At 36.7% G+C, this 14,609-nt stretch overlaps 1 protein-coding gene across 1 annotated transcript in view; it reads left to right on the top strand.

The window, feature by feature from the left end:
• ImpE1 (Ecdysone-inducible gene E1) overlaps positions 1-14,609 on the top strand; it is a 202,999-nt gene that overhangs the window by 105,168 nt on the left and 83,222 nt on the right. The window contains exon 3 of the mRNA XM_067139507.2: positions 3,520-3,651. Coding sequence (XP_066995608.2) covers positions 3,520-3,651 — 132 coding nt within the window. The remainder of the gene's footprint in view (positions 1-3,519; positions 3,652-14,609) is intronic.

The following is a 14,609-nucleotide window of genomic DNA, read 5'->3' as shown; positions in this document are numbered from 1 at the left end:
ACTCACAATTCAACAACCGCAGAGCATAATATGAGAAGATCTCTCAACAACCACAGTCTTCATTCTGTTGCACTCGATAATTCATATCTGTATATCAAATTTTCAAAGAATTGTGTTGTCGTTGCTATAAAAATAGACCTAGTGCATCAACAGATAAGTCTGAAGGTACGTTACAGTAGAACAGTACAGAAATACAACTATCTCTTCACTAGAATTATACCGTTCAGCATCTTTACGTTATTTCATTTATGAAGCAAATCACCATAAAGTAAATTAAGGTCTTGAGGAATAAATTACTTAAATGGCTCCATGGCTGAATGATCTAGGGCTTGGTCTTCAGGCCTCGGAGCACCGGGCTCTATTACCGGCTGGGTTGTGGGTTTGTCATCGAAGCGTTCAGTTCCCTTAGCTTGGTGAATGGATACTTGTGCTTTCTACACAACATTTGTACAAGTGACACACAACGCTATCCTCCGCCAAAGTAACATGCAGATTCCCATACACGTCATCGGTGAGTCTGTCTTACTAGAGCTGAATCCGGCTGTAATAGCCACATGAAATTGTTTATTATCATTATTATTACTGTTATTATTAGGGACTTAAACTGATTGAGATAATTACACGTTTCTCATTTAATATTCATTTGATCTTAATGGGCATAATTAATATAATTGTTGGGCATTTCTTCTCCTTCCTATATTCCCTAATGAGCTTCAAATGTTTTTTTGGTTCATATTTTTGCGTCTGATACAGCTCATCAGTTACGTAGAGAAAATGACCCATAGGCTCACCAATTCACCTCTGAAGTTTATAGCATTCTATATTCTTGCGGAGCGGTGTATATAGGAACAAAAAGGTAGTGTAAATACAAGATAAAAGGAACGTTTCCGAAAACATATATTTTCAGTCCGACCCTAAACTATTAGTGATGATAGTGACAACAAAGGAACGTTGCCGCAAACATATGTTTTCAGTCCAACGCTAAACTATTAGTGATGATAACGACAACAAAGGAAAGTTGCCGAAAACATATATTTTCAGTCCGACGCTAAACTATTAGTGATGATAGCGACAACAAAGGAACGTTGCCGAAAACATATATTTTCAGTACGACGCTAAACTGTTAGTGATGATAGCGACAACAGGGGAACACAAGTACATTGTCTTCTGATCCAATTCGAAATATCTGATGCAGCCGAATATGCATTTAACTATGAATTTCGAAGAAATAGATGTTCAGTCCCATACACGTTTACATCGAGAGTTGATTGGAATAGAAAAACATTCCAACAATTTGTAATCAAAAACAGGCATCAGCCCGGCCGCGGTAGCACTTCTCCAGAAATTGGGACTCAGTACGCAACGCAAGCGCGTTCATCTGAATTTCGATGAGACAATACCAAAATCGAAAACTTTTTTTCTTCTTCAATCCAAACATCTTGTATGATCGTTAACGTCTTATAGCATTCTTGACGTCTTCTACACTGTGTAGTTTACAGTGTTTTGCATGTTTCTGTAAGAGAGCACCACTCTTCAGTTTATTAAAAGTTAGTTCCTTGTCATCATGATACTTCTTTATTTTCTACATATCAGCTTGCTCTTGGTAATATCCGTAATTTTCGTTAACAAGGCATGCTGTCTCACTAGTGCATGTAATTACTGTTATATGTATGCCGTTTTGTAACACTGTCGTTACACGGGGAGTTTAAATGGAATACTCCGTTACAAATTATTTAGTTTCCAATATTTATATACCAGCTTTCTGGAGCTCAAATTTCGATTCGAATAACAAACATACTCGCAACTGTGCAACACTTATTTTGAGTCTTTATAGAATATATTTTCATTTGAATTTATGCTATGTGCTTTACGATTAGCTAATCTACTGACAGGTCTCACTCATATTATACTAATAAATTTCAACCGACTGAGCAGATATTTGATTTGGAAACCTTAAAAATAAGACGCAGGAGTCTCACCAACTATTCTAATCATTCAAACATTTGAATTTGACTTAATTATCTCCAGTATATCATATAATGTGTTTACAAGGTAACAGCCTTTTAGAAAAGGAAATTATAACTTCTATATAGGAAGTTGAGGACTTTAACGAATGTAATGTAATTTTGGGAGAAGCAGAAATAAACAATCCTAATCTGAGTGGAAAGGTATTTTTATATCCATGAATACAAGTGATTTTACTAATTCAGTTCAAGTGAAAGGTACCCAAATAGAAGGTTTAATCACTGAACATACACACTGATGTTTGAAACTAAATGATAATGACTTCTGCAAGCTGTTATTATAAGTGTGATAAAATATTACAAACATGAATTACAGCAGGGTTAAAATGATCATAATATCCTCTTCAGTGGCACATACGTACGCTCTAAAATGGCCAGTTTACAAAAGCAGTGATCTAGATCAAATAATTTAATATTTCCTTTAATTTGCATGAGGAAATAATTTTCAAATTTAATGGGGCACTGTAGCGTCTTCTATATTTTCTTACTCAAATATACACTGAGGGCATATCAGAAGCAGTTCATTAAATAATAAGTGAATATTTCGTACTCCTTTTGCTTCATTGCATAACTTTAATTGAATTACCGAGCGAGTTGGCCGTGCTGTAAAGGTCACGCACCCGTGAGCCTGCATTCGGGAGATAGTGGGTTCGAACCCCGCTGTTGGCAGTCCTGAAGATTGTTTTCCGTGGTTTCCCATTTTCATCCCAGGCAAATGCTGGGGGATGTAGGTACTTTAATTAATGCCACGGACGCTTTCTTCCCACTCGTAGCACTTTCCTCTCAAATCGTCGCCATAAGACCGATCGATGTCGGTGCGACGTGAAAGAAAGTGTTGGATCTTGTTGGTGTACGTAAATGAATTACTGTAATAATGCTACTGTTTTAAAATTGGGAAGCAATGTACAATAACCAACAATCACTGTGTTATATAGCTTTTGGATCTCGTATCTAAAGTTGAATTTTGTAACTCATTTGCAATTTACAAATTGAAAAATTGTCTATCAATAAGTGATATTTCCAGTATTTCAATTTGAAGGTGTAATCATACATAACAAGAAAAGTGAGGGTAGTTATATTGATTCTACGCTCAACTCGATCGAATATTTGCCGTAATTGTAAAAAGTATTGATTAATTATTTCCACCAAATGCCAGTCTCTCCCTGTCACTTTTCCAATCCAAGTTAAAAAATTCCACTTGTTTTTTATGGGATACAATACGTGCTAAATAGCATGCAAGCACACAAAAAATACAATTTTAAAATAACAAGTACTTTGGTTTCCTACTTTTCTCCGTATGTTTAATTATCGTAGTACTTCCAGTGACAAATGGATTTATTTTGTCAAATGGAAAACAATGTTATTATGTTGGAAAATTGATTAAACTGGCATAATAATAATAATAATAATAATAATAATAATAATAATAATAATAATAATAATAATAATAATAATAATAATAATAATAATAATATAAATGTATTTTTCGTTTCAGCCTCCCTCCTGGGATTCTCATGCTTGGTGAAGGAGCAATGTTCTCTCAAAGTGGCCAACAGCAGCTGCATTCAGGGCATGTGTCGATGTCAGCCAGGCTTCCTACAATTTCGGAGACATACTTGTCTAAGTCGTAAGTACTCCATTCCTCATACCATATTTGTGTTAAAAAGTGGTTCCTGAGAGTATCTGTATTAAGTTCATGAAATTTAAGTAGACAGAATATAACAACAGACAAGGAGAGTGTAACACTTGGGCAGGGAGAACACTTAATCAAGGGAAGAGAAAGATAATGTCAGGTCTAACAATGTGTGGGAAGGAACACGGTATTGCAGGTCTAGTAATGTGTGGGAGGGAACACGGTATTGTATATGAGCATTGAACTTGGATGTGTAATCTCTCCCTTCATTATATGCAGTCTGTATTTATTTTATTCTTTCAGTCTCTCACTTTCTTGATCCAGTTTCCAACTGTGTTGTGTGCACACATTCACATCTTATTTACATTGTCTGAATCCTACATAAGTAATTGTTTTACCAAACAATGTGAATAAATTTGGTGCACTCCAACGTCATTGTTTGTTCCTTATCAAATTGTAGTTTTCTTCTTCAGGGAATGTTCTTACATTGCGCTTTAATTTTTCTCCAGACTATTCTACCGTGTAACACTGAGTAAAGAACAGCAATTTGAATAATCTCCATTATACAGTACTAGGACAAAGCAGTAGGACATTAGTGTCGCAGTAAAGTTCATCTTCAGTCACTAAACACCGCAGTGTATACGTTTCTCCAAATACCATTCATTTATATTAATGGTACATTATTCTTCCCGTTTATGTGGAACAGCAACTATTGAACCAGAAGGCATAAATATATCATAGGCCCTTTTGTCTTTCAGTGTACTGTCTACAAACCTCCGAACGAATGAATGGCACCCCCACGATCTTCTTCGCACATTTGAAATAGGGACCACGTTCCGCCCCTACCCCAATTCTTGTCAGGCGATTTCTTACAATGTTTATCCATTGTCCCCTAGCTATTGGTATTCATCCCTCATTTCTCCTGGGAAATTTTTCCTCATTCATCTCCTTCACTCGGATTCAAAATCCCAGTCGAACCGAAAAGGCAGTTTTATCCTGCATTTACACCCTAACAGAATTTATCCCTTCATAATGAACATTCCCTGATATTATTCCTATTTATTCAAACCAAAATTATTTTCTGCTCTTCTTTCTCTTACCTTCATCTTATGAATAAACTATCCTGAATCGGCGCGGTTTTCGCTCCGTTATTGCAGAATCAGTCTGATTAATTACCTACAGTCTACATGGTATGTTTCTAACAAGATAGAGGAATTAACCAAACGTAGTTCAAATCCTCGGCCCGGCCAGGAGTCGAATCCAGGGCTCTTTGAACTCAAGACCAGTATGATGACTATTCAGCCAATGAACCAGACGATCCAGTGTTATTGCATATTTCAGTATATTTTTAAGCCAAGTCGTTTCCTAATTTGTTGATATATATATATATAAGACAGTGCTTCTCCTTGTAACCCACAAATGTACAATTTACAATGTAAATATACCGTTGAAATATAGCGGCAAATGTCACATTACACCAGCACAAGAAGGTGCGAAATCATTCGTCATGCAGTCTGGTTAACATCTGGTTGGTTTTCGGACTATGTTATTGGCTCTTCCTAAAGTAGACTGTATTTCGCTAAATACTGTGTTTACCAAGTAGAACACGGAACAAAGGCAATGTTTCTGCGGTCCACTTCCTGTCAGTTACCGCTCCAATCTTTATAGAGAACTAGTCAGTACTATAATTTTTCTCACGAGGAAGCAAACCCAACATCGTTATTTAGCGTGACGAGGCAGTTGGTTATAAGCGGTAGACTGTGCTATACCTTTGACGGCTCGCATTCATGGACATTATATATAACTGTGAAATAACAGTAGAAAAGTGTGCAATTAAGAGCTTAGCATAATGATTATCTCCATTTCTATTCTCTTAGGAGATTCACGCCAGGTGATGGCGAGGTTTCTCAAATCAATGTTAAGTTAAACGATACCAGATGCAGGAATTCTCTAGCTCCAAAGACCATCAGTCGATCATCGTCATCATTGATTTGCACTTAGGGCTGTCGCCCAGATGGCAGAATCATCCCTGGTCTTTTATTAAACAATTTCTAAGAAGTTGGCCATTTCCTTTGATAAATAATTTCAATCCCAAATCCCCCTTCCTATAAATAAGTAAATACATACTTTTTTCAATTTGCTTTACGTCGCACAGACACAGATAGGTCTTACGGCGACGATGGGACAGGAAAGAGCCAGGAGTCGGAGGGAAGCGGCTGTGGCCTTAATTAAGGCACAGTCCAAGCATTTGCCTGGTGTGAAAATGGGAAACAACTGAAAACTATCTTCAGCGCTGTCGATAGTGGGGTTCGAAGCCATTATCACCCAAATGCAAGTTCAGGGCCACGCGCCCCTAACCACACGGCCAACTCGCTTCGTAAGTAAATATTTACCTCAATGTGTCTCCTTGAATTCCTACTTTATGTTCATATTACGATCTTTTCTACCTTTGAAAGCTTCACACAAACTTATTCGTCTACTGATGTCATTACACACTATCTCTCCGCTGCTAGCTCGGAGCATACCGCTTAGTCGAGCAGCTCGTCTACTTACTCCCAAGTCTTCCCAGCTCTGCTCTGTTGTTGGAGATCACTCAGAACAAGTGGTGCTGCTTTACATTGGATCTTTTCCACTTCTCGTATTAAGTAATCCTGATGAGGGTTCCATACACAGGATCCATACTCTAATAGAGGTCTTACCTTTACATCCTAAATACAACCTATAAATACCCTTATAACCTTATGAAGAGATTTGCAACCTTCATTTACAACCTTGTTAATGTTATTACCCCCAGACGTGTAAGATGATGCTGAATAAATAAGTAAGCCATACGTATCTTAAACAACATTCATGTTACAGAAATTCACATTTGATAATCCTCAACGGGGATCTAAATCGATTTCGACGAAGTTGTAGTAATCGCTAATTTGTTCATGGATAAGGAATAGAACACATCCACACAAAGAAAACCACAATTTTGTCTGTTCACCTCAAATTTTTACTGCATAAATCGTTTTCATCTTCGATTACCTATACCATGTCTTCGAAGAGTTGAAATTTTTCTCTCCTTCATTCAATGTACATTCTCCTCCGCACCCAAGTTTATATCCAATCTTCAAATTAATTAACTATAGCAAATTCTTGTCCGTAATATTTCCTGACTAGTTGTTCATAAGAACATTATTCTTCTATCTGAATCTTTGGGTTAGATCTGGTACCATAACACTTTTCAGGAAACGTTTGTCCTACCAATTTACTTCTGGATTTATGCGTTATTTCCATAAGGAAATGTTTATTAGCTTAGTGCATGCCTCCCACACTGTTCGGTCACCAGGGCTTAGCAGCATCATGTCCAGTCATTTGCTGCCTGGCCTTGGGCAACAGTGGCAATGTACAGCGATAATACTTTCCCCGCTGTTCGTGCCATACCACGTTAAATAGATTCCCTTTCTCAGTTGCCATCTATCTCGTTAAGAAAGGAAATATCGTTCACAGTCAGGTAATACTATTGATAACCTTGTCAGCGCCACTTGTTGCTATATACGGCACCGTGGAACTCAGACACAGTGTACGCTGTAGCAGGTTTAACTCCAAAGCTCTTACAAAATGTATGTGTCCACCCTAGAATAAAGTACGGTACTTATAGTGGGCTACTATCGAGACCTGTTCGTCACACAGTACTCAGCAGAATGCTTTAGCAAATCTTTCTGATAAGGAGTATTGATGATGATATTTGGCCTTCACCTTCGAGTAATAATAATAATAATAATAATAATGGTATTGATAGACATGGTACTGTATAGGCTTTTGGGCGTATGCCGTGTCAAGAAAACAAGGTGAAATGCTTTACGTTTCGCAGATAACTGTGCTCTGCGTCCTCAGAAGAAATCTCGATTGTCCACGAGAAAGGCTTCTTAAACAATGACTCTTTGAATTTAGACGTTATAATAGAAGTGGAAATGGTACGTTCATTCGTGATCAGATGGGTCTCAGGACGTGGCACAACGCTAGCGTTCGAAGCGGAAGCTGACCGAGCCATCAGAACCAGTCTAAGCGGTTCACATAACGTGTGTATATAACATATGACATTGACAGGTGTATGACATAGACACAAGCCTAGAATGAAACATCTGGCGACGAGGAACGTACGAATTTGGAAAACACTGAGACGAAATAACAATAGTGAAGGGACAGGGAAGGGAAATACCTACGTAAATTCTTAATGGCTGGCAACCAGGTATTACTTAATTGATAGCCTGTGTTACTGTTGAAATTGTTGAATTATTCAACCACTTATACACGTTACAAACGCGAGAATTGGTATTTTTAATATTTTGTGAATAAAAGTAACAGGTATATGTTTGTTTTCGAAAAAACACTTGTTTGTGTGTGTGTGGGGGGGGAGGGTTAAAAGGGATTGAAAATGGGGTTGAATTCTATTTATGTGGAGACTTATATCTCAAAAGATTAATATGTTACAGACATGAAAATTGTTATTTGGAATCTCCTTTAAAAATGAACACGTAGTTTTTCTTTTCGGAAATTCCACTTAAGGTGGCGAAGTGGGTGAAGAGAAGTGAACTTAGTTGAATCCCTTTTATAGGGATACTTGTACATCAAATACTGAAGATGTTACAGACGTGAAAATTGGTATTAGGAATCTCCTTTAAAAATAAGGAAAACCTTTTTTGTTTTCTCAAAAATCATCTTCAGGAGTGAAAAAGGTGAGAAAGGGATGCCTTCTTGAGGACACGTATATCTCAAAAACTGAATATGTCACAGTCTTGAAAAGTTTTGTTTGGTATCTCTTTTAAAAATAAATAAACACGTATTGTTTTTTGTTTTTGGAAAACCTACTTAGGGGGGTGTTGAACAGGAATGACAAAGAGGGTGAATTCTTGAAATGAGTATATCTCAAAAACGTAACCTTACGTTTGTGAAAATTGGTATTCTCTCTCTAATAAATATAAAGTAACAAATACTTTTTTTCGGAAAAAATCACATGGGGGCGAAGGGGCGGGGTAAAATGACTGAAAGAAGGGTTGAATTATTTTTATTAGGATACTGGTATCTCAAAATCTGAAGCTATTACAGACGTGAAAATCGGTATTTGAAATCTCCTTTGAAAATAAAGGAACACGTATTTGTTTGTTTTCGTAAAATCCAATTAAGGGGGGTTAAAAAGGACTGAAATGGGGTCGAATTCTTTTGATGAGGATTCTTGTATCTCAAAAACTGGAGATGTTTCAAACGTGAAAATTTGTATTTGGAATCTTTAAAAATAAAGAAACATGCACTCTATTGTTTTCGGAAAATCCAATTAAGGATGGGTAAATGAACTGAAAATGGGTTTAATTCTGTGTACGGGGATACTTATATTACAAAAACGAAGGATGTTACGGACGTGAAAGTTGGTATTTGGAATCTCCTTTAAAAATAAAAAAACACGCATTTTGTGTTGCGGGGCGGGGTGGGAATAAAATTAAGGGGATTGTAAAAGGCGTTGAATTATTTTTATGAGGTTACAAATATGAAGTGGAATTAAAACAATACATCCCTAAGGGGTTTTGACTGGGGGATGAGGAATGATGACAAAAATATGCCTTTATAAGGAACCGTTTGAATTACGACGTTAAAATGTCAAATGATATCCTAAGTGTTAAATAGCGGAAGGTATGTAACAAATTTAACGCCTCAGAGAGTTGAATTTAGGTTAAGATCCAAAAACCAATATATTAATTCCTTCCTACGAAATGGTTTAATGTACGAAGACATAATTCCAAATTGCGGTATATATTTCAAATCCTAGGTGTGAAATAGAACATACTTTTTAACGTTCCACCGCTATTGTGTCAAATAAGGTAAGCTCTGTAAACTAAATTATTCATCCCTCCAAAACTGTTTAGCGTACAAATTTGTAATTTTACGAGAAGGGTCTTCTTTTATGTCCTAGGTGTAAAATACCATATACAGTACTTCAAAATATTTCTCCCCTAAGAGGTTTAGATGGTAGTTGACTCTCAGAAACATAATATCCATTCTTCCGAAACAGTTTAGGGCACAAACGTAACTTTTATTATGAAGGGTTTTCTTCTGTATCCTAGATGTTAGTAAATCTTTCAAAACATTCACCCCTTAAAAAGTATTCATTCCTCCATTACTGTTCGACGTACGAAATAAAAATTTCACAGGTTGGTCCCCTTTACGTTCTAGATGATAAATCAGATATTGTTTAAAACATTCAAATTCTTCCGTGCGGGGTTCAAGTTAGTGGTAGATCATAAAATAAATTGGCATTCCCCAAACACCGTTTGACGTACGAACTGAGGACGTGTTTTACAGGCTCAGCTGACAGTGGACTCTCTAAAGAATAAAACGTTGAATAATAACTTTCATTTTAAAGCCGTAGCGATGCAAGGGTATCTTGCTAGATAATCTATATCTATATATGTAAAACAACTTGCCCTTACTGACTGACTGACTGACTGACTGACTGACTGACTGACTGACTGACTGACTGACTGACTGACTGACTGACTGACTGACTGACTGACTGACTGACTGACTGACTGACTGACTGATTCATCATCGCTGAGCCAAAACTACTGGACGTAAAGAAATTAAATTTTGGGGATACATCATATTAACATGTAAGTGCTCGCTAAGGGAGGATTTTTGGATATTCCGTCGCTGAGGGGGTGAAAAGGTGGGTGAATTTTTAAAATGAGGATATCTATATCACAAAAACTTAAAAGTTCACAAATGTAAAAATTGGTATTTGGAATCTTCTTTAAAAATAATGAAAGATGTATTCTTTTTGTTTTCGGAAAATTCCATTAAGGGGGTGAAAAAAGGGGGAAAAGTTTTTGAACACCTTTTATGTGGAGACTTATATCTCAAACACTGAAGATGTTACAGACATGAAAATTGAGATTTGGAATCTCCTTCGAAAATAAAGAAACACGTACCTCTGTGATTTTGGATAATCCGATGAATAGGGAGTGAACAGTAGTGGCAAACGGGGTGAATTATCTCAGACACGTAACATATTACAGATTTGAAAACTGGCATTTGGAATTTCCTGCAAAAGTAAAGAAACATAAATACTTATTTGGGAAAATCCATTTAAGGGGAATTGAAAAAAGTGGTTAATTTTTAAAATTAATACATCTACAGTATATCTCAAAAACTTAACATGTTGCAGAGTGAAAATTGGTATTTGGAATCTCCTCTAAAAATAATCAAACACGTATTCATTTGTTTTCAGAAAAAACCCTTAACGGAGGGGGGAGAGGAGAAGGAATTGAAAAATTAGTTGAATTATTTGTATGAGAATATGTATACCAAAAATGTAAAGATATTACAAAAATAAAGACTGGCGTTTGGAATCTCCTTTAAAAATAAAGAAAAATGCGGGGGGAATCAACTTGGGAGGGGGTGGGGTGAAAACGGAGATGAATTCCTTTTACGAGGATACATATATTTCAAAAACTGAAGATTCAGGAACACGTACTTTTGGGGAAGAGGGAATCAAAGGGTAGGAAGAGGGAATGAAAATTGGTCGTGAAATTGGTATTTGGAAGCTCTTTTAATGAAACGGGTACTGTTGTTTGTTTATGGAAAATTCACTTGAGTGGGGAGTGTGAGAGGAAGTGAAAAAAATTGAATTGTTTTCTGGAGAAACTTATATCTCAAAACTGAAGGTTACAAACCTGGAAACTGGTATGTGAAATCTCCTTTAACAATGAAGAAAGACGCATTTCTTGGGTGAGGGAGACCAACTTAACGGGCGGGGGTGGAGTGAAAAATGAGTTGAATTATTTTCATGATGATACTTATATCTCAAAAACTGAATATGTTACAGACATGAAAATTTGTATTTGGAATTTCTTTTCAAAGTAAACAAAAACGTAATCCTTTGTCTTTGGAAAATCCACTTAAGGCGGGGGTGAATTAATTGAAGATTTAGTTGAATTCTTTGTATGACGATACTTACATCTCAAAAACTAAAGATGTTACAGACGTGAAAATGAGTATTTGGAATCTCCTTTAAAAATAAAGAAACACGCATTTTTGGGGGAAAATCAACTTGGGGGCGGGGGCGGTGTAAAAGGAGAATAATTCCTTTTTATGAGGATACATATATCTCAAAACTGAAAATGTGACAGTCGTGTTAATTGGCATTTGGAAGCTCCTTCATAAATAAGGCAACAAGTATTATTGGTTTCCAGAAAATTCACTTTAAGGGGGGAGGGTGAAAGGAAGTGAATAATTTAATTCTTTTTATGGAGAGACTTAAGTCTCAATGACTTAAGGTTACACACTCGAAAAATTGTATTTATAATCTCCTTTAAAAGTAAAGGAACACGCATTTTTTGGATGGTGGGGGGAATGAACTTAGAGGGCTGGGGTGAAAAAGGAGTTGAATTCTTTTGATGATTATACTTATATATCCAAAACCGAAGAAGTTAGAGACATGAACATTTGTATTTGGAATCTTCTTTTAAAGTGAAGAAATACGTGTTCTCTGGTCTTCGTAAAAACCACGTAAGGGGGTGAATGAATTGAAAAATTAGTTGAATTCCTTGTATGAGGAAAATTATATCTCAAAGACCAAGGATGTTAAGAACGTGAAAATTGGTATTTGGAATCTCCTTTAAAAATAAAGGAACACACACTTTTGGAGAATGGAGAATCAACTTATCGTGTAGGAAGGGGGAATGAAAAACGTGTTGAGTTACGTTTATGAGTATACTTATGTCTCAAAAACTGAAGATGTTACAGACGTGAAAATTAGTATTTGGAATCTCCTTTAAAAATAACGAACCACGCATTTGCTTTTTCGGAAAATACTTGCTTCCCAGCTTGCCCGCCTGCCCGCCTGCCAAAACGCCACACGGGCTCGACCAAGAAGGTGCGCTAGAGAGGGGAATAAGGCGAGGAACCACACGGCAGGATGAAGGTGAGAGACGTCAACTCATTGAGGGTCAAATTCCTCTGTTTCTTTGTAATTCTTGTTCGCGGTCTGGCTCCATGGCTAAATGGTTAGCGTGCTGGCCTTTGGCCAAAGGGGTCCCGGGTTCGATTCCCGGCAGGGTCGGGAATTTTAACCTTAATCATCATCATCATTTCATCATTATCATGACGCGCAGGTCGCGTACGGGATTCAAATCAAAAGACCTGCATCTGGCGAGCCGAACTTGTCCTCGGACACTCCCGGCACTAAAAGCCATACACCATTTCATTTCATTTCTTTTTTGCGAAGGCTGGCTGAAATGTTAGCGCTCTCAACCGTGACTTTATTGTCAGATGGCACTGGGCTCAACCTTTGTAAGGAAGAATGACCATTATTCTCGTCAGTATAGGCCGTATTAAATTAAACTAATTTAATACGTTTGCAAGCACTGCTAAAAAGAATTAATACATCTTGCCCTAATATATGCATGGATATCAAATTTGAACTAAAAACATTAAGATGAACGAAGTTAATATTCATTTAGAACTCAGGTGATTCATGTTTATTTAAAGACATACTATTTTACTGCAATATCATACAACGCTTTTTCTTAATATAATCATAGGAAATGGGAGAGTAATTAAATGGGATAAAATGACGTATAAAAATAAAAAACAGAGGCAATTCTTACATTTAAAAAACGTGTACATGATAAATATTCTTCACAATCCAAACAAAATACAGGAAAACGATAGGTGAGTTGTAATAAAGGAAAAAAAGATATTCTCACAATGTCATAATAACCTGTCTTAAAGAAACAAAGGAATGCATTTTGTGAGAAAAAGTAAATAAATAAAATGTTCGCTTCCTGCCCACGAAAATAATTGCATTTTATAAAATAAAAAAAGATTATACTCTTAAACAATTCACTAGTTTTCCACAAAAATAATAATAGTATAGGCATTCAAAAAATTGCAGAAAATTAATCAGGGGAAAGCGGAAACTGAATGGGTCCTTACTTGATTAAAAGGAAAGGATTTTCACTTCTGGCTTCTAAAATAGCTCTGTCCCACTCCATAGTTGAGGTCTGTTCAAAAGGTGTAATTTCCACTCTAAGAAAGTTATGAAAAACGCAAGGAAATTCATAATAAATGGCACATGGAATATACCCATGATTGGGTATGGTACTACTTATAAGGAATTACATCTTTCTGGTCTGGACTGCTCGTGGTATTCAATCGTATTCAACTACTGCTATGCATGTGGAAGAAATACTAAAAAAAAAGTTTGAAGTGAAAATGGCACATTTTAAACAGGCACTCCTCGGTTTTCTTCTTAGGTTGCCCCTATTTTCTGTAAGTTTTAAGGCCCTCCGCACCCTCTTCTTGGTTCCTTCTTACCCAAAACTTAACTATGACTTCTGAGTGACCGATCGCTTCAGCAATATTTGATATCGGACGATCACATACCTACAATACGTCCTCTAGTCACTTCTGATGTATAGAGGATGACGGATGGTGTGTAGAATGTGACAGGTGTAAAGCATGTATACAGTTGAAGGAGAAGGGTGTGTTTTATAAACTTCCATTCATTGCGGAGTTATGACTTGTTCATTCACATTTAATACGGTCGGTTGTGTCTGTGTCTTCCCGCACTCCTTCCCCCTTCCCCTCAGACTGTGAACGGAGATGACAGTAAGATCGTAGAGCAAAAACAAAGAAAACATTTGAACGTTTGTATGCAACTCCGATGTTTTAGCAGTTTGGAAACACAGAATTACATGAGATATCGGTTTTCGTATTCGAATGGGTCGAGGTAATGTGTGCTATTGCTATACTGCCACAAAATAATTACAGGTCTAGAAGATATTCACAGGCGAAAACGTGCCATGTAGGCGAGTTTTTGTTTTCTTTTAATTACTTTACACGAGCTGTCATGTGATATAAAATAGTCCACCTTTATAACGCAGTTGAATTTTAAATAACTGCCGAATTTA

This window comes from Anabrus simplex, chromosome 2 (assembly GCF_040414725.1).
Source record: "Anabrus simplex isolate iqAnaSimp1 chromosome 2, ASM4041472v1, whole genome shotgun sequence".
In the NCBI taxonomy this organism is placed as follows: Eukaryota; Metazoa; Arthropoda; class Insecta; order Orthoptera; family Tettigoniidae; genus Anabrus; species Anabrus simplex.
This window is presented reverse-complemented; position numbering and strand designations above follow the sequence as displayed.